Source organism: Triturus cristatus, chromosome 5_2 (assembly GCF_964204655.1).
Source record: "Triturus cristatus chromosome 5_2, aTriCri1.1, whole genome shotgun sequence".
Classification (NCBI taxonomy): domain Eukaryota; kingdom Metazoa; phylum Chordata; class Amphibia; order Caudata; family Salamandridae; genus Triturus; species Triturus cristatus.
The window spans coordinates 818416404-818438907 of NC_140588.1; the positions used below are offsets into that span (position 1 = coordinate 818416404).

Here is a 22504-nt window from a genome sequence, read left to right on the forward strand (position 1 = left end):
GGGGTTGGGCAGGGTGGGGGGTAGTAAACTCTGGCATACGGCAAAACGTAGTTACGTGACTAAATAAATAAATAAAATGAATAACATTGCGCGTGCTGAAACGCCGATGGCCATGTAATTCGTTTTATTTATTTATTTAGTTACTTAACTACGTTCGGCTGTATGCCGGAGTTTACTACCCCCAACCCTGCCCTCCCTCCCCCCGCCCAGCAGCACTCCCTCGAGGAGCCGTCACTGGCACAGTGTGCAGATAAGTAGATGCTTTCATGGAAACAGCAGCATCCTTCTTTTTGCATGATTGACACCAGTCCAGAGTGTGAGGAGCTTGAAGTCTCTTGTAGTCAAGATGGTTAAATGGGAGTTTGGAACTTTTCATAATTTTCTTTCACTGGAGTCAGGTACCTCTCTTAATATGATGAAGTTGTAGGAGAGAACTATCTATTGCTAAATGCTTCTTTGGGGTTGGTATCAATGGAGTTAGAGATTACAAAGTTGAAGACATCTAGGAGCAATAAGGCATGGATGGATGAACGCAGTCAGATATTTTGGGTATAAAGCTGCGTTTGATTTCTTGAGAGTTGCATAAGGCAGGTCAGGTTGTAGAGAGGCAATGAGCATCAAGGGTAAGGGATTAGAGTTGGTGTTGAAAGGAGTCCTGTGGTCAGATGACTGATGGGGAAGCAAAGGAGATTGAAGAAATCTAAAGATCTAGTGTGTGCAGCTGCTGCGCACAGTGGCCTAGAAGTTAGTAAAAGAAAAGGGAGGCTAAGACGTCGGTATGAAAAATATAAAGCAGAAAGGAGGTGACTTTAACCAAAATATTGAAGTACCAGAAAGGAACATTCTTTTTGACTCATTGATTTATGTAACAAATTTGTTTCAATTATCTGTCCTAAGAGCATACAGTGATTTCATTTTTTTCAGACCAATCTCTAAATGTAGGTGTGTGTACCAATTTCCATCTTTGCAAAATTACTGATTGTTCCACCAATATTACTATAAAAAGTCTTGTTGCCTGTGCTTATCAAAGATTTTAATGTAGCTTCAGCAAGTTATTCCGACTGGATAAGTGAGGCAGTTTCGAAACAGGCACCATTAAAAAAGGTTTAATATTATAGGAAAAGGCTAACCACTCCATAGTTTTCCTCAAAACTAAGAGCTATGAAACAAAAATATAGTAGGGTCGAGAAAGCGTGGATATGGGATTGCAGCAAATAGGAAAATGTGGATTTGGAGAAGAAACCTGTGAATCTAAGAAACTCAAAATTGAGGAGAAAAACATATTCTTTATTAAAAAAATAAACCTGGCCTCTAATTCTTTGAAATATATTTTTTTAATTGAACAGGCTCTATCGAGTACCAGTCTTCTAATTGGTGTCCCCCCAATCAGTCTTTCTGAGACAAATTAGCAGAATTTGTTTTAAATAAAGTTGAGTCGGCATACAGTGAATTTGCCCTTTTCCGTTTTCGATCATTTTCAAGCTCAGAATCCTCCTCTTTATCTCAATTATGTCTGAGCTGTGCATTTTTCCTTCCCTGACCACAGTTCAAGTGATCGAGCTAATTGCCCATACTAAGTCAGGTGCTCATTCAAACCCCTGTCCGCTAAAGTACTGTTAAACTCATCGGACAAGTTTGCTCCCGTCTTAACTAATTTACTGAACATCATCATCAAAGTAGGCATTTTTCCATTTGACTGGAAAAAGCCTCAATTCATCCCCTGTTAAAAAAGCCTTCACTTGATCCGAAGGAAGAGAAACATTGTGTGATCTCATGGTTACCTTATGCTGTGAAGGTCCGTGGCCCGCTAGGACAAGAGTAGGACTTGATCAGTAGGACTTGCTTACAATACAATCTACTCCTTATAGCACATTCAGAAATGAAAACTACTCTTAGAGATTATTTCATTTTTTTAATATTCTTTAGCTACTCATTGATGACAATTGTATCAGTTCTTTTATACTGAAGTCTGAATGGACCTTTCAAGAACTAACCTTGCACCCTAGCTGATGAACCATGCATAATCCCGTTTAGAGGCATAACTGCCTCAGATGCGTACTGTGAAATGTTTAGACAGTCTTATTGTAACACATCCAAGAGAGCGAAAAAAAGATCTGGCTGATACTGGAAAAAGTCCTAGCTAGACCATAAGATTCTATAGACCTTGTGTGAGAAAGTCATCCTTTTTTTTCCTGATCACCCCCATTTTCAGATTGATACTGGTGGTAACTGACACTAATTGTCTGTTAACCAGACCCAGGGACAGTACTCTGTGTAAAAGGTATACGTTAATTAGTTGAACTTACAATTGGTATGACAACCTACTTGTAAGCCCATAGTATGTGGTGGGCATGTAGGCTTAGAGGCCCAGCAGATTTGATGCACTTAAGTGTGCACTGCTGTGTTGCCTCCTGTCATTTTAAAGGCAGCCCTGCTTTGCAGGCTGCTTTTTAAAGTAAATTATATGCAAATTCGACTCTGTAATTCAAGTGATCTCCAAAGTTTCAAACTACCTTATTTTGACATATGTCCTGCCTAAGGTCACCCCTAGATGCACCAAGGGGTTGGGTGCCTTGTAACTATAAGCAGGGACATTATAAAAGATGTTTTATATTTCCTGGTGAGGGACAAACTGCCAATTTTGTTTTCCTCATTGCAGCACAATTGGCTCCGTAGGCTAACATGGGAATACTTACTAAAGTATAAATATTGATAGAAGTGAGCTAATACTTTAAAGTATCAAAATTATAGTTATAATAAACCCAACAACTCATCACAGTTGGATTTATTATAACTATCACTGGAAAAAGAAGTTAAAGAACTTGCTTTTTCTGATGAGCCCAAATCCAGCCTACCAGCAGCACTTCTCTTACTGGGCAGCCTCTGCCAGGCTGAGCCAAGTTACCTTAATGAGGTGTGAAGTGGCCTGAGCTAAGAGAAAGGAAGCCTCTGGTGGGAGGAGAACTTCAACTGCAGAGCAAAAGGCAGGATGGGGGTGGAGTAGGCAAAATGGTCTTGAGAGAGGGAATGACAGCCAGGACAGGACACAGGCTCACCCCCACATCCTGCCATGCCAGCCAAGCAGGAGCCACAGTAATCGGATTAGCTGAAGGGCCGGAAAGGGCGTGTTAGGGAAATTTAGTCATGCCAGTGGGATGGTTTATCCAGATTTTAACCCACAGAAGAGAGTTTCTCAATTTTGGATTTTGGAACAATAGTGCTTTCTGGTTTAAGATTATGACACACTGTTTGTCACCCAGGAACACTGGATAAAAATGACAGAGCTGCCCAGTAATTCAGATCCCTGCCTGAAACAAGAAGGAAAAGAAGAACTGCCTGCCGGAACGCTGGCCTGCACCCCAGAAGAGTGCACTCTGGATGACTGCACCTGTTGCACACTGTGGAACTACAGCCCTAAGGAATTTACCATGCTTCTAAAAGTGAAGGAGAGGGTCCCAGGAAAGAAATTTGTTAAAAGAGCTCCACCTGCATCATCTCCACCATTAACCCAGCTGGACAGCCACCAGTGGACTTTTAAGGATTTGGGGGGGCGATGTGTGAAACGTAGTCCCAACATCCCATGGACCATCTCAGAGCATCTAGACCCTTGGACTGGTGTTTTGGACACTTTTCACTGCCAAAGGAACCTTTTAGAAGAAGATCTAGGAGCTTGGAGAAGATTGGAGAACTTTTAGTAAAAAGTTCCATAGGTGACTGACCCATCAACGAGAGTCAAGTCACTGACGTCAAACTGTGACCTGGATTTCAGGTTCATCCCACTAAAAGCTCCAAAGTTCAAGGCTTCCAGGATTTCACCAAGGTCTCACGCTGAACCAAGCTGTCGTGGTTGACATCAGACCCGGCCTGATGACTAGCCTCGTTCGAGGTCGAGAGAAAAAGGGACAGAAGGTAAAAACCTTGACTGGGCCCTACTGCTAATTGTATCCGAACCGCGCTCCATCGCGGTCAGCCTGAAACTTTGACTTTGTCCCAGTCAAGCGTGACCAGATGTCTCAAAGTGGTGCTCTTGGCTTTTAAGCACTAGAAAGGGTTTATTCTTTAACAATTCATATCTCCTGTTCCCTACATTTAATTTTTGCTGTTTTGTTGTCATTTTAGTCATAGAAATATTCCCTATTTTTCTAAATTGCTTTTAGATTTGTTTTATGTGTTGTATCTTACTTATTTAATGGCTTGGTGTTTTTAAATGCTTTACATACCTGCTCGCAGCCAGCTACCAAGGGCTGAGCAAGGGAATATTTGATTGAGTTCCTGACTGGACTTTTTATTGTTACTGTGGCCTTATTAGTAGTGGTAAGTACCAACTTATCCCTACTTATAAACCTCATTCCAACCATATTAACAAAATTGTCTAAGCAAACACAGTAAACAGAAGAAAGCAGCCGGTAGAAGGCAAACCATATGTGAAGTACACTGAGGAGGTTCGTACCTGCTTCTGACTTGACATATGAAAATAAAAGAACAATGGTGTGAGGAAATAGAAAGAAGCTGTGCTTCTTAAATTTGTGTGGATGCCCTAAGGACCATCAATTTGTGATTATCAAGGCCACGTTTTGAAAACAACTTTTGTAATGGCTAAGATAACAGCCATTCTAGGAGTGTGGCAATGCCTTGCTGCCTGGGAATTTTTAACCTGCAAGAAGCTTTGCTGGAGGTAGTTGGTTGTGTCTGTCTATTGCATGTCCATGCCCCGCTTAGGAAGAGTTCCATGGCAAATGTTTGGGACTCACAACCACCTGTTAACAAGTGTTATGATTTTGACACCCAAAGGCATTGGCCTGGCGCTAAACACTTGTAGTGATAGTGATACGGTGAGTGATTTAGAGTTCGGCGGATGGGTAACTCCACGCCTTCACAAATGAGATGCACATCCTGTCCACCATATTTCAAGTGCGATTGGATATAATGCACTTGGTATATGGAGGACGGGATAGCCGTAGCATTTGTGACAGATTAACCTCTCTGCAAATCTAGTAAAGGTTGAATACAATTTGTTTACAAAACGTCATGTTAATTATCTCATAAAACTACTCAAAATCAGAAGAAATTCCCTAAAGACTTTAATGGGTTCCGAAAATATAATTTATCACGTATTTCGTATTGGGGACTATTTCTATTCAATCTGCCTTCAGGTATTCTATTATCGATATTTTTATCCCAAGGAGTGTATAGTGAGTTTTTTTCTTGATATGTGTAGTTACCTTGTTTGGAGATTACTTTCTTTATCTCTGCATGAGGAAGGAAATTAAGTGGTGCAGAAAGCTAACAACATAAAATATGAAAGTACTGCATGCTGGTTTTGTTTAAAAACACAAAGTTTCATTTAGAGAAATTGTAGTCTTCTAGTTTCTTTTCTTTGTGAAATTGAAATATGATTCACATAAACCAAACAGTGCAAAGAAAGATTTTCCCTAATTTCTGCAATAGGTACACTCTTCTCTTCAAATTTCTATCATGTTTGTATTCAATAAGCTCCAACTAATAGATTGCATCTTTCATTACAAACCTTACACTTATAGGTCAGCTCTTATGTATGGCGTTTGTGTATCATAAATAGAATTTTTCAAACACGTTCTGTTAACATTACCCATACTTGTGAAAAAAATGCCTCATGAGATACGCCTCTGTGTATCCCTTTCTGATTTAAATGACACATTTATTATGAAGTGTCTAAGTAATTGTATATGTTTTGTCTAAACTATTTGATCTAAATATCTCAGTTATTTTTTCAACTATGTTCCTGACTTAATGTGCAGCTTTACAGACTCAACACCAAAATGCAAATGAAGCAACATAACGGAAAGATTCAATTTTGCAACTGAGCTTGGTCTCTGCTGGTGTACTGGGAGGAGGTACAGTGCATGCTACCAATAGTTCTTTGCTGACTCATTAACCTTACTGGTTTATTGCACTTGGTATTACACACTTAATTGAAATTTCTCATTTCACTTAAACTTTGCATATAACGAAACGTGTTTAATCTTGTATGGATGCCTTTATGTGACATACAGAGTGCAAACCTACTTTCAGAACAACAGAGCATTGTTTCATGTACAACTGTTCTAAACAGACCATGATTATATATGGCGTCACACCGAGGAGGGGTAGGAGGTGATGAGGCGGGCAGCTAGTTTGCAGGGTTGCAACAAAGATGGAAGAGTGATTAAGAGGCACATCCATGATGAAATACAGATCAACCCTGTAAACTCTACCACCTTGAAAGCATTCCAATAGCTGTTCAGGAATCTAAACCTTAGGAAGCATTTAAAAAAATATGCCTCCTACATTTTCTGAGGCTCTCAACCTTACACAAAGAAGCAAAATGTGATTTTTGCACCAAAGACTCTAAAATGCACTTACAAAACCTTACTGGTGTCCCTATGGTAGACGCCCGTGTGAAACAATGCAGATCAGGCTGTTCATATTGAACTACCACCTACAGTGTTTAAAGGTTGATATCTGATTGTAGTGCTGTACAGTGGGGGAACGCTTCTGAATAGCCGGTCACCTGTATTTCACCGCCACCGTCATTGCCGAGAGACCTGGGGGCTTGCACTCCACGACGCCAGCATCGGGAGAACACCAGGAAAGCTGCATCCTTCGCGTCGCCGCCCCGGGACTACAATCCCCGGCAGCCTAAGCGGCGGCGCGCTGCCCTGACGACACAACAGCGCCGGGAGGCGGATACAAAGCAGAGAGAGCCCCGCTTCGCGGGACGCGCGCGGGACGCGCCGGGCGAAGCCCGGGCCAAGGGCGGGCCCGTTTGTGCCCGTTCGAGACCGTAAGAGGCCGGGACGGGCCTACCCCTTTCCAACAGCGACACCCATCTCCATTTGGAAGGCCAGTGAGTAGCCCATATACAAGGATTGTTGGTAAGTGACTGAGTGCTTGGTTCGGGGAGGTCACTATCTATCATTTGCTGACGTCATGTCTGCCATTCCATTGGCTAGTAATGAAAGCAGTGTGGACAAAAAAAGGCTGACAGGAGGAGCACTAATGGGCACCCTGGACAACTTTTTAGTAAGAGTGTCTTCTGTACTTGCGAAGGACATCGAACTGACAGAAAAAAGGCTATCTCTTGACATTGCTTTCAATAAAAGATCTTCTATGGGTCTGTTAGCTGAAGTCCAGTCACCAGAGTCCTGTCGGACTAAGACCCAAGACTCATTAATTACCGTGGGTTCCCTAGACGAGGGGATGAGGGGCCTCCCGGATACACCAGGGCCGCTGTCTATTGAGGTCCCGGACAATCTGCCCGTAACAGACAAAATCATAGATGTGGTGACGCCTGTCGGACCTGTGGATGCGTGCTCATCGGGTATTAAGACCCGTCCAAATACCAGGGCAAAATCTAAATTATCCAGGACGGATCAGGCCCCCCAATTGAAACGGCCCCGTCAAAGTAATAAATCTCAGACAATGGGCAAGAAGTCAAAATCTAGTGAATCCCAGAGATCTGATAAATTAATATCCCATGGTTCACTACAAAACACTGGAAATGCCTGTATTCTCGACGACAATGGGGACACCTGCAATTCCACCGGGGGAAAGAACGTGAGCGAGTTGGACCCCACCTTCTGGTCAAAAATGGAATGTTTGATTAAAAAAGCTTGTGTCCCTATCGTGACACGCTTGGACTCAATAGACTCTAGACTGACTTGCCTCGAACTTCAGCTAGCCTCATCACGGGGCAAGAAAATAGATTTAGCTAGTGACTCAGGCAGAACTCAAATAGAGTCTGGTAAAGGTTGCAAGGGCCCCAATATGACAACTAGAATAGAGAACCCCACCCCAGTAGGAAAGCAGCCTACACTGACCAACAAAATCCCTGCACCTGTTAATCTGACACATCCCCGGGATAGAAGTTCTGCTTTATGTACTAACAACTCATCAGGGATTGACCCTGCTGAAGAGAACAGTTGTCTTTTACATAGAAAGCCTGCTACTCTGGAGCTACAAAAGGAAGCACTGGCCATAAATACAAAGGGCGACGATGAAGTCATTCCACCACACATTCAGCTCCCCCCACAATCTGCACCATATGTAGTGGTCCTGGTGGGGGTTCCGCCTTTAGGTTGGGGTAAGAGGGAGTCACACCAGGAGCTAAGAAATAAATGTATCCACTGGCTCAACAAGAATCGCCCATTACCAACTCATGTTTCTGCGGAAATTATCTTAACGAGAAGAGTGGGTTGGGTGGGGTATAGACAAAAAGCAGTGGAAGGTGACTGCATTATAATCAATTTTAGGGACCGGAGGATGGCGGACTTCATTTGTGACTGGCTTCATGATGATAAAGCCACCTCAATTTATCCTCTTCCCCTATCTTATTTCTATGTAAATGGAAATGCTGACAGGGGGGGCACACAGCACTCTGGATGGCAAAAAGTGAGGGGTATTGGAGGGAGGATACATTTGAGTAACAGATATGATGCACTATCTGGCCTGGAAGATTGCGATTGACATACAAATAATATGAGGGGCCAGATGGAGGCTAATGTTGCTCCCAATCACATAGAGGTGGACAAAGCGCAATATATAAAAGCCACTGAAAGATTAGAGGATACCCACCCTCAGAACAAGGTTAATATAGCCCCAAAACAGCCAGAGACAGAGGCCACTCAAGACACAACTGACCCAGAGGGATTAGGGGTCATTGTGCAGGAACCGTCCATTGCCAAATCCCCCCCCACAGGTAGCGCACTGGTTTACCCCATGGGGGGTGATTCAGGTCATGGTTATCTGGTCGGGGAGAGACTCCAGGACAACAATAGTATAGTAACTGAATTAACACCGGAAAGGAATAAGGCAGGTGACCCCAAGGACTTTGTACCGACCACCCCATGGATCCCTTGGACCTAGGAAGGAATGAGGGCATAGAAATGATCTCCTGGAACATCGCGGGGCTGGTTTCCAAATTCCATAACCAGGAGTGGAGACAGTACGTTGGCAAATTTAGTGTGATTTGCCTACATGAAACCTGGGTAGTGGACCACAATCCCTTCCATCTTGAAGGGTTTAAGTGCTTCTCTGTGCCTGCAAGGAAATCGGCGCCGGGAAGACCTATGGGAGGGTTAATTACATATGTGGATCTACAGCTTGAAGGTACCTGGGTTGACTTGCAATGGAACTCTGTCAATATACAAGCTATTGGATTCGAATCCAGGAACATGAACATTGTTTTTATTAACATTTATAATGCTGTTTCAGGTAATAGGAATAGCTCAATAATTCGTAATTTGGACAACCTATTAAGTATGGAGTTAATGTCGAGAAAGAGAGCAGTAGCCCCATATGTGATTTTAGCGGGGGATCTAAATTGCCATTTGTGTCCCAATCTAAGATGGGCGGAGGGGGCCTGGACTGGTTGCACAGTAGAAAAAGGACCACATCTTGAACATACCTCCGAGGGATTGGAGTTAGAAAGGGTTTTGAATAGCCATGCGCTCAGGCACACAATAGATTTGATGGGGCCCAAAGCAGGTGATAAAATTATACCAACATTTAAGGGAAGAGGGTCCTGCTCCATTATAGATTACATAGCAGTCTCTATCCCTTTTGTGAACTGGATATGTAAGGCGAGCATAGAATGGAGCATATTTAGTGACCACAACCCCTTAGTTCTGCGGATAAAGAATTGGGCCCCATGTAAAAATAAGGAAAATGGTAACGTAAATAGTATATTGAGGCCCACGGACCAGGGGAGAAGACTTAGATGGGCCCGGGTGGACGGGGATGCCTTCTACAGATCTTTAATGGATGCCGGTAAGGAAACGATTGGGGTTTGTTTAGACCCATCCTTTGAAGGCCCCATGGTGGTCAAAGCATTTGAGGCACTGGCACGCCTCATTGATGGACTACTAAAGTCACCCGCGCCTGGGCCGATGAAATGCTCCCCCAGATGGTTTAATAGAGATTGCTCTAGGGCCCACAAGGATTTGAAAGAAAGTCTAAAAAAGGTCCCTAGAGATAAGGGGCGTATTGCACAATGTTGGATAGTCTACAAAAAGGCCATTAAGTCAAGGAAGTTGGTCCTCCAATCACAGACATGGGAAAATTTACGGGAGGCTGCTGACAGAAAAGATCCTAGAGCATTTTGGGAAATAATTAATAACCCCTGTTTCCAGGATGCGTCTGCACCGGTGATTGCCACTACCATTCTCCCCGAACAATGGTTTGACCATTTTAAAGGTTTATATAACCATGCCAATGAGCAGTCAGGGAGGGGTGAGGCTATTTGCCCATGGGTGACAAACGTAGAATTTTCGGTGGATGAACTGGTAGTGGGGATCAAAGGGTTGACACAGAATAAAGCCCCTGGGCCGGACGGTATTCCCCCAGACCTCTACCTAAGTAAAGTTGACCTATGGGCACCTATCCTCACTAGAGTAATAAACACGGCTGTTTCTACAGGCATGCCGAGATCCTGGGCTGCAGCCACGATAGTCCCAATTTTCAAAAAAGGGAAAAAGGATGACCCCCGGTGCTATCGTCCAATTTCTCTAATTGACGTAACAGCTAAAGTATTGGGGAGAGTTGTCCTGAACCCCCTCCTGGATTGGGCGGAGGATCACCACATAATAACCGACTTGCAATATGGGTTCAGAACAGGAAAGTCAACTACAGACCAGTGTCTGAATCTTTACCTCCTAACGGCCAAGTATACCATTGCAAGCAATCAGTCGATTTATATGGGGTTTATGGACCTCTCATCGGCTTTTGACCACGTCAATAGAGAAAAGCTCTGGAACCTAATGATCAAACTAGGGGTAGAAGATGGCCTGGTGGTTATTTTAAGAGCACTCCACTGGAACACCTCTGCTAGAGTACGTTATAACCTAGAGGGTGATACTACAGCTCCCTTTCCCTGCACTAGCGGGGTGCGCCAGGGTTGCATCCTGGCCCCGTTTCTGTTTTCATTATACATAAACGGGCTAGAACTGGCACTTCGTAATTTAAATGTAGATACCCCTAGAGTGGGTGCACGAGCAGTACCGGTGTTGTTATATGCGGACGATGCGGTACTCTTAGCCAGAACACCGAAAGGCCTCCAGATCTTGCTGGACGGGTTTGTTAGCTTTATGGCCAGTTTAGATCTCTCCGCCAATTTAGCCAAGTCTTGCGTACTGGTGGAAGGGTCTAAATCATGTAAAAAGGCTTGCTTCAAAATTGGCACACACGTAATGGAACAGGTTAAATCCTTTTCCTATCTTGGTGTTTTATTTGATGGGTTTTTAAATTTTAAACTTTTAATTGAAGGTAGAAGTGCTAAAGTAGTGGCCTCCACGGGGGCTATAATGAGCTATGGACATAGGTTGGGCAGGTGGTCACCTGAACAGGTCATGCATCTGTATGGTTCAGTTTGTTGTCCCAAAATAATTTATGGGGCAGAAGTGTGGGGTTTTGCAAACCCCGCACTAATTCAAACTGAGGAAAACAAATTCTTTAGGAAAATTTTACAAATCCCACAAAGTACGTCAGTCTATATCACACATGCTGAGTTGGGAAGGGTGTACATAGAGGACCTGATTAAAGTTAGACCACTCATGGCCTGGTTGAGAATATGGACCAATAGTGAGGCGGGTCTGAGTAGGCAGATAATTAGTGACTGTATGGGTAGAGACAAGGGGATGGATATCCCATGGCTGAGCTACGTTAAGGGTGCCCTGTCTGGATTAGATTGTAAGAATCTTTTTATTGACCCTACAACAATAACCGCTGCGGATAAAACCCGTATTAAAAAACTTTTTTTGTCAAAGGAGTCTGCCCGTAGAGCCGCCTCAGAAGAAAGTAAGCCTACTGTTTGCACTTTCAATCTAGTTAAATCAGTAGTAGGTATGGAACCCTACCTTGCTTTGCTATATAATGCACAAGACAGATTTTTAATTACCCGTTTTAGGCTCAACCTTTTACATCATCTTTTGGCTGACCCATCTGGCTTTACGGCCACAGTTGAGCAGAAGGGTACCTGCGGCTGCGACAATAGGTCTCCGCAGGATACCCTTCATTTTGTACTTCTTTGCCCTTTTTATTCAGTGCCCAGACGTCGTTTTTTTAGTAAGGATTTTAAAACAAATGAATTTTAGACATGCAAAGGTTGCTCTCTTACATTTACAAAAGGCTGGGAATCCATTGACGTTAGCTTGTATTATGAATTTTATTAGAGTTGCACTAAGATTGAGACGCACAAGAGGGTTACTTTGAACATTTTGATGTAAATGGCCCCCCTTTTTTGTCAGTACAAAATGAATTGTATTGTAATGTTTTTAACTGTACCATTGTACTTTTATGATATTTTCTAAATATCGAATAAAGGATTTTGATGATGATGACATACAGAGTGCAAACCTACTTTCAGAACAACAGAGCATTGTTTCATGTACAACTGTTCTAAACAGACCATGATTATATATGGCGTCACACCGAGGAGGGGTAGGAGGTGATGAGGCGGGCAGCTAGTTTGCAGGGTTGCAACAAAGATGGAAGAGTGATTAAGAGGCACATCCATGATGAAATACAGATCAACCCTGCAAACTCTACCACCTTGAAAGCATTCCAATAGCTGTTCAGGAATCTAAACCTTAGGAAGCATTTAAAAAAATATGCCTCCTACATTTTCTGAGGCTCTCAACCTTACACAAAGAAGCAAAATGTGATTTTTGCACCAAAGACTCTAAAATGCGCTTACAAAACCTTACTGGTGTCCCTATGGTAGACGCCCGTGTGAAACAATGCAGATCAGGCTGTTCATATTGAACTACCACCTACAGTGTTTAAAGGTTGATATCTGATTGTAGTGCTGTACTGTGTAACCCCATTAGTTTCGCATTGATGCATCCATTGTATAAAATACTGCTCACAGGATACCATTTGGCATGTATTGATCTATTTATAGAACCCATGATTTGTGGACAGTATGTTACTTTTGCTTTTTTACACGGAATCCTTTATTCCACTGTGAACTTTCCGGTATGTCTGTCAAGCTGGAATCTTTCCCCATACATTCCAGGGGCATCCGAGAAGCATGGATGCGCCGTTCTTAGGGAAGCTGTACATGTTCTTTAAAAAAAAACTTCATCCTGACCTTCGGAAGTCATCTGTGTGTTCGTAAACGCTGGCAGATGCACATGTGTGTGTGCCAATGAGGGATCGATTCTGACATACCTAGACCACTGTCACACTGGGATATCTAAGGTAGATGTTGTGCCGCCCTCTGTAAAATCATGCCCCCATGGCTCAGCACTACCAGTGCACTGTGGTTATGACTTACCGATCTTAGTCACATGCAATATATGAGAAAGCGCCAAGTTTATGACGCAGATACAATACGGACTTATATCTTTGTAGTGATTAATTATCAACGTTTCTCTCTGTGCCGCGCTGACCTGCAGTCCTACTCACGCGGCGCACTTTATTTACAAGGCTGCGGGAGGGACTCTGGTGACTACTTTACTTGACACTTTCTTTTACTGTACTGATCTGGAAGTAAAGTGATCATGAGACGCACAGCTACTCACTATAAGCACTGGCTTCCTCTTTCGTGCCATCAATGGTGCCATCCGCCTGGAGTTGGAGGTGGTAGCCTTGCCGGCTATACAGCTTGGTAACTATGCCTTTCAGCTGAGGCTCTGCAAGAGAAAACAAAGGCATGCTGGATTTAGTGGCTTATATTGACATGCTGCCTTGTGCTGATAAATATTGCTGCTGTTATCGGCCATTTGTATAGCATGGTACCTATAGCTGCATCCCACCTCAATGGAAGGCTGCAGAATATTACTTTACATCAGTCACTATTGGCCGAACAGACAGCCAGACGCAATAGTGATTGCACGCTATGCTTTGACGCGATGATGGCTGCTTCTAGGGTGATGTGCATAGTACAAGATCGCGATACATGCAACACAGGGACACAAATTATTCTTAAAGAATAGAGATATGCTTAGCAAGTACCAAGGCTCGTCTCTGCCCCCAGATGGACTCACGGATCAATACCCACAGGATGGATTGGTTTTATTTTGTAACCAGTGGATAGCGGATGGGAGTCATTGACCCATCTTTCTAGTATGTACCCGCGACATGGCAAAACTTACAGTCCATGCATACTTGAGCAGAAGCACCCATGGATATCAATGGAAAGTGTTAGCCGATTGTGTCTCATGCGAGCAACCCACACACACAAGACACATCATTCATGAGTTTGATCACCATGAAACATGTATGCCTCCTTGGGCATACATGGGAGGCATTTCCGAGCTTCATATGACACCACTGGATCCTTCAGCGAAAAACGCTGACAGATCTAGTTTATGACGCACCAGTTGCCATCGCTGACAATATTATGTGTGTTTCCATGGATGGACGAATGTATTTGCAGACAGTCTGAAGCATCTTTCTGACCAGCAAAGGATACGTGTACGATCTGCGCAAAATACAAGGTCTGAATCCACTATATGAATGCTAACAGTGATTAGTTAGAATCATTTTAAGAGCATTACATACGTCATTTGCAAATTTATCAAAACGAGCCAAGTCAATAAACAATGGATTCTATTGTGATATGGATCAATAATCAAAGCCAATCAGCAGATGCTCCGACAAAAGTACATGAGATGCATAATTAATATAGAAACGCCGCTGTCAATCAATAAACCCGTGTAAACAAGGCGGTTGTCTTTCAGCGCGCACTCAAAGGGGCCAGGAAGGCACTGTAAGTTTTTTCAAGCAAATGCCACCTTGCGGAGTATCCCGTGCCACTGAAATTAGATAATTTCCAGGTGCAAGTCAGAGGTTCCCAAAGTTAATTGATCAACAGCTTTTTCTATACGGAACATATGATGTACTTATTTCAGGAGTCAATAAATATGCATTTTCACAACTATAGTTTAAAGCACAAATATGCCGAAGGAGACGTATTTTCATGATTGTCAAAGCGTTGCTATAAAATGATCTCAGATAATATATACAGTGAAATATTCGATCGCATTCCACGATGAACCTGGCACGCTCATGGCGATAGACGCGTCCTAACAATACGCGGGAAAATGGAGCACAACAGAAACATAAAATATTCTAACCTGGCCTTTTTTTGCGCCGTTTTGTGGAGCCAAAGAGTTTGACCCGGGCAAAGACGTTGAGTTTGTTTTTCTCACACGTCCCCTTGCTTTTACTGGGGCTGCTGACACATTTGCCTGCGTTGGACTTCTCTCGCTCCCGAGCTTGCCGCTTCTGCCTGATGAGGGAGCTGGCAATGGCAGCCGCCATAGCAAATCTCCCCTAGCAAGCCCAGAGACCACTAGTTCAGGACAAATGCTGTGCTGTCCAATGCCCGGGTGGCAGCATTGCATGAGCATCTGGGAGCAAGGATGTTGAATTGACGGTGCATCCGTGCCGCTGATGAGACCAACCAGACAACTGCACGATGCCTCTGCGCGGCCAGAACAGCAGGAAAGAGGCAGATTGAAGCAAACGCACTCACAGCGTGTCCGTTTCTTCTTTCTTTAACAACTTTCCCATTTCCAACACCTGTTAGACTCTCCAAGGCTGGTATTTCCCGAGGCTTCTCTTTCCCGTATCCTATTCAGAAGCTCTGGATCCGCTGAAGCGAACCCAGGGAATAGCGGTCTCCTGTCCTGAATTGAATAGTTAGTGGCAAGATCAGCGCGCGTGATTCATTGCCATTCTTCGATGCTGGACGCAGCGTCTCTCCTGCGCGGCGCGTTCCTATCCCAGCGCAACTCTCGGGCGTTCAATCATAATTCCCGTCAGGATTCCGCGCTAAGGAGCTGGCGCTGCAGCAGTCAGCGTCCGCCTTCAGGCACCAGACCCACTTGTAACTGCAGGCAGGAGGCAGAGGAGGGAGAGAACGCAGGCAGGTGGACCCCCCTCCTGCACTCAGGGAGAAGCGGAGACTGCATTATAATATGGGTCCTGCAGCTGGGATGGATGCATGAAGCATGACAAACTCGCGCACGTTTCTGGCTGGAACGAGCTCTGAGACGAGGTGCCCTGTGGAATGGGTGCAGTAGTGTCGCACCATCGCCGTGGGTGCAGGGGCTTGCTTTGTCAGGGGGTTTCACATGTCAGGATGAGCTGTTGCTCGCGGACGGAGCTCTGAAGAGCCACCTCTTGGAGCGAGGAAGGTACTTTCCATTATTCCTTGCAGGGCTGCTTGCCTGCAGCTCACACAGAAGGTGTCAGCTAGTTACTGGCGATAAAATGCAATCCACTTCCTGATTTGTTTCTTACCCTGATCAGCTCCTGGTTGGTCGAGGGAGGTTTCTTTGCCATTGGTCCATCTAATTTTCCTGCCTAGTTCCTACCCATTGTCATATAAAGAAGCAACAGATTCTAATTGGGTAGTATAATCTTACATGAACATTACCATTTTTCATATACTGATTGCGAATGTGCTGCTCCTGCTGAAAGAAGGAGATTTTTTGTGGGTCTGTGTAACAGCCCTACCCTAAGCTAGGCATTTAGGGCTTTGAAACAGTTGGCGCTTACTAAAGTTATCACATGGTCTCATCTGCGTACATCAAGGATGAATGGAACCCACTGATGAATGAATGTATGTGTCTGTCAAACACATCTGCTGTACTAGCCATGTAGGCTTACTGACCACTGTGTGAGGACCTGCCGTGCCCTCCCCAGGGGCAGGGATGGTACCCAGGCATAAGTAATGGGTATCCTGCAGCAAAGAGCAGGCGACTTTCATTGCTTTCATGTGAATGACTTCACAAGAAGGGAGACTGAGCTTCAGGTTCAACTTCTGCCTCCGGGCATTGACATTCCAAGTCCATCCACACTATTAATACCCTCGCCACACTCTCAACAGGGCAGTTGTCGTCATATCTGTACGCTTCTTAAGAAACATATCTCATTGATAACACTGTGGGGTAATGCTATTGTCCCGCTCCAACATTACACAATATAGAGTCCCTCCTTTTTCAGATGATGTCAACTTAGGTATAGTGATGGAGTCTATCCTCCAAGTACTAGGTGCGTAACTGCCCTCATGACGACCTGTAATGGTGCAAATTGTAAATGTTCAGCGTAGCAGTGCAGCGTTCTCACATACCTGACCTAGCATCCCTGCTACGCCGTATCCTTAGACATAAAACATTACATACTGTCACTTGCCTTACTACTCCCATATGTATTGTATACATCTCTGCACCACAAGGCTACCAAGGCCTGTATTCCTTAAACACCACAAGGGAACAAATCGTAGCAATGAGACAAAGTACGACCTGTCGTCAGGAAATGAGTGATATACCCACCAAACCTCCATGCATAGCAACTGCTTCCAAAACCGCAGCGGGGTCCAGATGAATACAATACTTGCTGTGAAGCAGCATCACATATGTAAGTTTCAGGACAGGGACATCTGGGGGCTTCCACTCTACGATGACACCTAGAATTCCCCACTGTGCTTACACATCTAAAGATTACTACACCATCCGTACTTGTTTGACTCACTTCAGCAGAAATAATTTAAAAAAGTAAAACTTTTAAAATTCTTTACAGCATTCACTACATTGGCAACGTACAAGATCAAATGTGACACTTTCTTATTTCTACAGTTTGTTGCAAACCCATCCTGTGCTCTGGGCACCCCCATTTTTTGCTGACTGGTACTGGTTGTAACTGACTCTGACTGTCCCTGGACTCGGCATACCCAGGCCAAGGACCAGTTTATGTTGAAAACACAGTGAAAACACAATGATAACACAAACACACATTGGAGTACACTATGTGTTATGGTTAAAAAGTGATAAACTGCGACATTTTGGCATATTAGGTAGCCCCAGGGTCTCCTCTAGGTGTCCGAGGAGTGTGTGGGGGGGGTGTCATGTAATTATAAGGAGGACCCTTATAAAAGAGGTTTGATATGCCCTGGGGATAAAGAAATTGTAGATTACACTTCCCCCATTGTAGTAAAGTCAGTCCCAAATTCAACTTTTGTGCTAGGAGCACTGTGGAGAGAGGATCTACAATATTTTTAAATATTCAGAACCTCTAAAATCACCCTCGGTGTTCCAGGGGTGGAGGGTCCTGTAGATATCAGTAGGGTCCTTATAAAATATGTTTTATAGGCCCTGGTGTCAGAGAAATTGGACATTTCATTTTCCCAATTGTAGATCCACAGCCCCAAAGGTCAACAATGCAATACTTTATGAACTTATAACTATTGCTAGTAATTACCGAAATATATCATTCAAGGACTTAGGAGAATTGTCTTGATAAATTCACCCCCATGCTATTGTTAAATTTATCCTAAAATAAACAGAAAATACTTTATAAGACTTTTTTGTCTGTAAGCCAAAATTTAGCCTTCCTGTGGTCTCCCCTGATTGAACACAAGGAGATGAAGGACAGAGAGCTGAAACTTTTCAGACACTCACCCCCAGTCTTAGATGTGGGTTGAATCCTTCATCATTCTTTAGCTCTTCTCTGGACCGGAAACAAGCATCCTGTTTGCATCAGGTCCCAGCATGCTTGTTTCTGGTCCAGGGATGACCTGGCTTGGCAGTTTGGGCTGGACTGTTCCTATAAGGAACAGGGTCAAGACTGATTTGCATATGGCAGTGTCTGAACTGGGGTGGTGAAGTGAGCTAAAGAACGATGATGTATTCATCCCAGATCTGTGACTGGGGGTGAGTGTCTGAAAAGTTTCAGCGCCCCGTCCATCATCTCCTTGTGTTTGCTTTGTTTGCTACAAGTTGTCCGGGTATACCCAGACATGGGTCCCTTGCTCACTTTGCCACTGGATTCAAGCTAGCCTGGCTGATGGGGCTGCTACTCCGAAACTGGTCCCAGGATGCTTGTTTCCGGTCCAGGGAGGACCTGGCTTGGCAGTTAGGGCTGGACTGCTCCCATGAGAAACAGGGTCAAGACTGATTTGCATATGGCTGGGTCTGAACTGTGGTGGCAAAGTGCGCTAAATAACGATGATGTATTTAACCCAGATCTAATAGTGATTGGGGGTGAGTGTCTGAAAAGTTTCAGCCCTCTGTCCATCATCTTATTGTGTTTGCATTGTCTCCCCTGATTGGTCAGAATTAAGAGGATTAGCCAGGCGGCTTTGATGAAGTGATAAGTGGCACCTAGGGAGAGAAGCTATCTCTTGTATGAGAACCCTGCTCTACAGGAATGCTAGAGCAGGAGAGAGGGGTCGTAAACCATGGAGTTTCAAAGGCAGAGAATGCCAGTTGGCAGGATTAAAGAAGAAATTTGCAGATGTCAAGGGGAAGAGAACTATGGAAATGAGCAATACTGGAGGTTGGTTTAACTAATTCTTGCTCCTCTGCTGAGACTTTAGCCATACTGAATTTTGGAGAAATATTGCTTTCTGGGAGACCATTATGCCACACTTTGGAGGAAGTGGTCATGCTCTGCTGTGTTGCTCTGCACCTCATTGGACAGGAGTGCCCTCCTGCTTGAACCCAGAAAACACTGAATAAGTATCTAAGAGGGCCAGAGCCTCTCAGGTCTGCTGCTTGAGACTAAGAGAAGAAGAAGGGTCCATGCTGGAAGCTTGATTTGCACCAACCAGGCCCTGCGCTTGCTGCACAATCTGGAACTACAACCCTGTGGACCTAACTTCCTTCAAGAGGACTAAGGATGTGGACTCCCTGGAAGCTACAGGTTAACAGAGCTCACCTGGACCCTCACCACCAAGAATCCCCAGCCTGGACTGCGACCAGTGGATTTGTAAGGGTTTTGTCCAAGAGGATTGTGGGAACAGAAGTCCCAAACTTCCAAGAATCATCTTGGAGTTTCCAGACCCTTGGATTGTGTTATTGACACTTTGGAACCCCAAAGGTACTTCAGGAAGAAGCGCCATAAGTTTGGAGACATGTGGGGCAGCTTGGAATAAAAGCTCCATAAGTGGACCGACTCAACCTGGAGAACCACGCCGGTGACCCTCAACCTGGAGCAGGCATGCCCTGCTAGTTCATCCAGCTGAAAATCTCTGGAGGTCCAACTTTCAGAGTTTGACAGGGAAATCCCTGGAAAGCAAGCTGGTGAACCCTCATGGGACCTGGCTTGGTAAAGAGCATCGAGGGACCCCAGCAGAAAAAGCTCCTGAAACATTTCTAAATCCAAAGGTAAAATGTTGTCCTGCTCTACCGCGAGAGTCAAGCCGCCCACCTTCAACCGTGAGCCGCCCTGCATCCCTGGTTTGTCCCGCAGAAAAGCACTTGAGGTCTGACTTTCAGAGTTTGACCAGGAGCTCGTTGAAAGTCAAGCCGGTGATCCCTCACCGAACCTGGACTGGTGAAGAGCCTCAAGGGAACCTGGCAGGAAAAGCTCCAGAAAAGTTGGTAAGTCAGAAGGTAAAAACTTTGACAGAGGCCTATCGTGAACGGTAGCCACACGGGGCTCCAGCTTGGCTGGCCTGAAACTTTGACTTTGTCCAGGTCAAGCATGACCAAATGTCCCAATAGGCGCTACAGGTCTCTATGTTCTATATAGTGTTACCTGTTTAAAAATTCATATCTCCGGTTCCCTATATTAGATTTTTGTCATTTTGGTGTTATTTTAAAGATAAAAATATATCTTATGTTTATAAATTGGTATTGGATTTGTATTGTGTCTAGTGTCTTGAATATTTACTGAATTGGTGTTTTTAAATGCTTTACATAGCGGTATTTGAAGTTAAGCCTGCCTGCTTGCAGCCAAACTACCAAGGGTTGAGCATGGGAATACTTTTCTAAGACCTATTCTGAGCCCTAGACAGTGGTAGTGGCCTTATTGCCTGTGGTAGATATATACTTACCACTACTAATAAACCACTTTCCAACACAGGTATAAAAAACTGAATAAGATATCATCATTAATGACTAAATTCAGCTTAAAATCAAGGAGCGTAGTCTAGATGTTTACAGTGCAGTACATCTGAGCATTAATTGGTGTATCATTTCAATATTAGCCTTACAGAGAGGACATAGGAAGACTCTACCACAGACTAATTGACCAGAACAACATAAGAAGTCACCTTGCCTTGGATAATATTACTTCGTATTTGTCAAGCCACCACAAATAGAAGTAGAAAACAAAATCACATATGTATGCCTGCCCAATAGACAAACAATACAATTATCTAGGGACAAATGTCTTAGCATCGACTTATACTGCATCTTATAACCAATTCAAACATATTCATTGCTACTGGGGATTTCTTCTCCCTGCCAGATTGCATCAGGCATTGTTTGAGCTTATTGCTAATATGCCTAACATGACCACCTGCAACTGAGCTAGCACCATAAGGGTATGTTGAAGCCCATCTGAATGAAGTTTTGCACAGTGGAAACATCATCATAGTATAGGGTTGGCTGTAGTTTGCCTACTAATGAAGGAGGAAGTTTTTCAGTAAATTGCAAAACTGTCTCCAAATCTGCTCCCAAAGGCAGGTTGGAGCAAGGCCGCAACCTTGCTTCACCTCCCAAGTAGATTTTATATCTGTGGTTACAGCCTAGCTACATCGACATTGTGGCATGTCCCACTTGTGTTGGTGTAAACTCTGTATACCATTTAGATGCCGAGGCTCGGCTTATGCACCAGGGACTGGTAATCCAGTCAAAAGCTGTCTCCAGTTCAACAAAACAGCAACATTAGTGTGCTGTTTTTTAAAAAAAAGAAAAAACCTGCTTAAGCATTCAACAGGATTGTAGTCTAGAATTTCTCGTACTGAATATTATGCTACAGATATATCATGAACAAAATATTGATGGGGTAAATGTGTATAGGTAAGCATAGATTTATTGTTCTTAACTCCACATCTGCATACCTTAAATATATTTATTATCAAAGTACATATATGTTGAGTTAAACATATAACACCTATTCTTAACTACAAACAGTTACTGGTGGTGAACAACCTTTACAACGCAACTGTTACAACGCACTACACTTACAACGAAATTTTTACAACGCAACATCCACTACAACGCATTCCATTACATAGCATGACACTACAACGCATGTTTAACCCCTTCAGTGCCCATGACGAGATAGTCTCGTCATGGAGCGCGGTTGCGCTGTGCCTATGACGAGACTATCTCGTCATGACGCCGCCCGCTAATGCAATGCCCGGCACAGGGCGTGGAAAGGGCGGGGCACTGAAGAGGTTAAAAACTACCTTTACAACATATTCCATTACATCGCATACTACCTTTACAACGCATACCATTACAACGCAGTCCAACACTTACCCTACTGTTGCACCCCCTGGAGTTAGAATAGTAATTTTTAACCCTATACTATGCGTTGTAATGGTATGCGTTGTAAAGGTAGTATGCGATGTAATGGAATGCGTTGTAAAGGTAGTTTTTAAACATGCGTTGTAGTGTCATGCTATGTAATGGAATGCGTTGTAGTGGATGTTGCGTTGTAAAAAATGCGTTGTAAGTGCATGCGTTGTAAAAGTGTGCGTTGTAACAACATACATTCTTACTGGTCGATGTTTTGATTGCCAATA

The 22504-nt window shown here is 43.9% G+C and overlaps 1 protein-coding gene across 9 annotated transcripts in view; it reads right to left on the minus strand.

The window, feature by feature from the left end:
• FGF13 (fibroblast growth factor 13) overlaps window positions 1-22504 on the minus strand; it is a 984800-nt gene that overhangs the window by 243931 nt on the left and 718365 nt on the right. For 8 of the 9 annotated variants that reach the window (XM_085607978.1, XM_085607973.1, XM_085607974.1 and 5 more), the window contains one exon: window positions 13539-13649. In XM_085607978.1, the coding sequence (XP_085464104.1) occupies window positions 13539-13649 (111 nt within the window). Of the gene's footprint in view, window positions 1-13538; window positions 13650-15095; window positions 16194-22504 lie in introns of those variants that run through there. The other variant, XM_085607980.1, reaches the window with a different exon arrangement.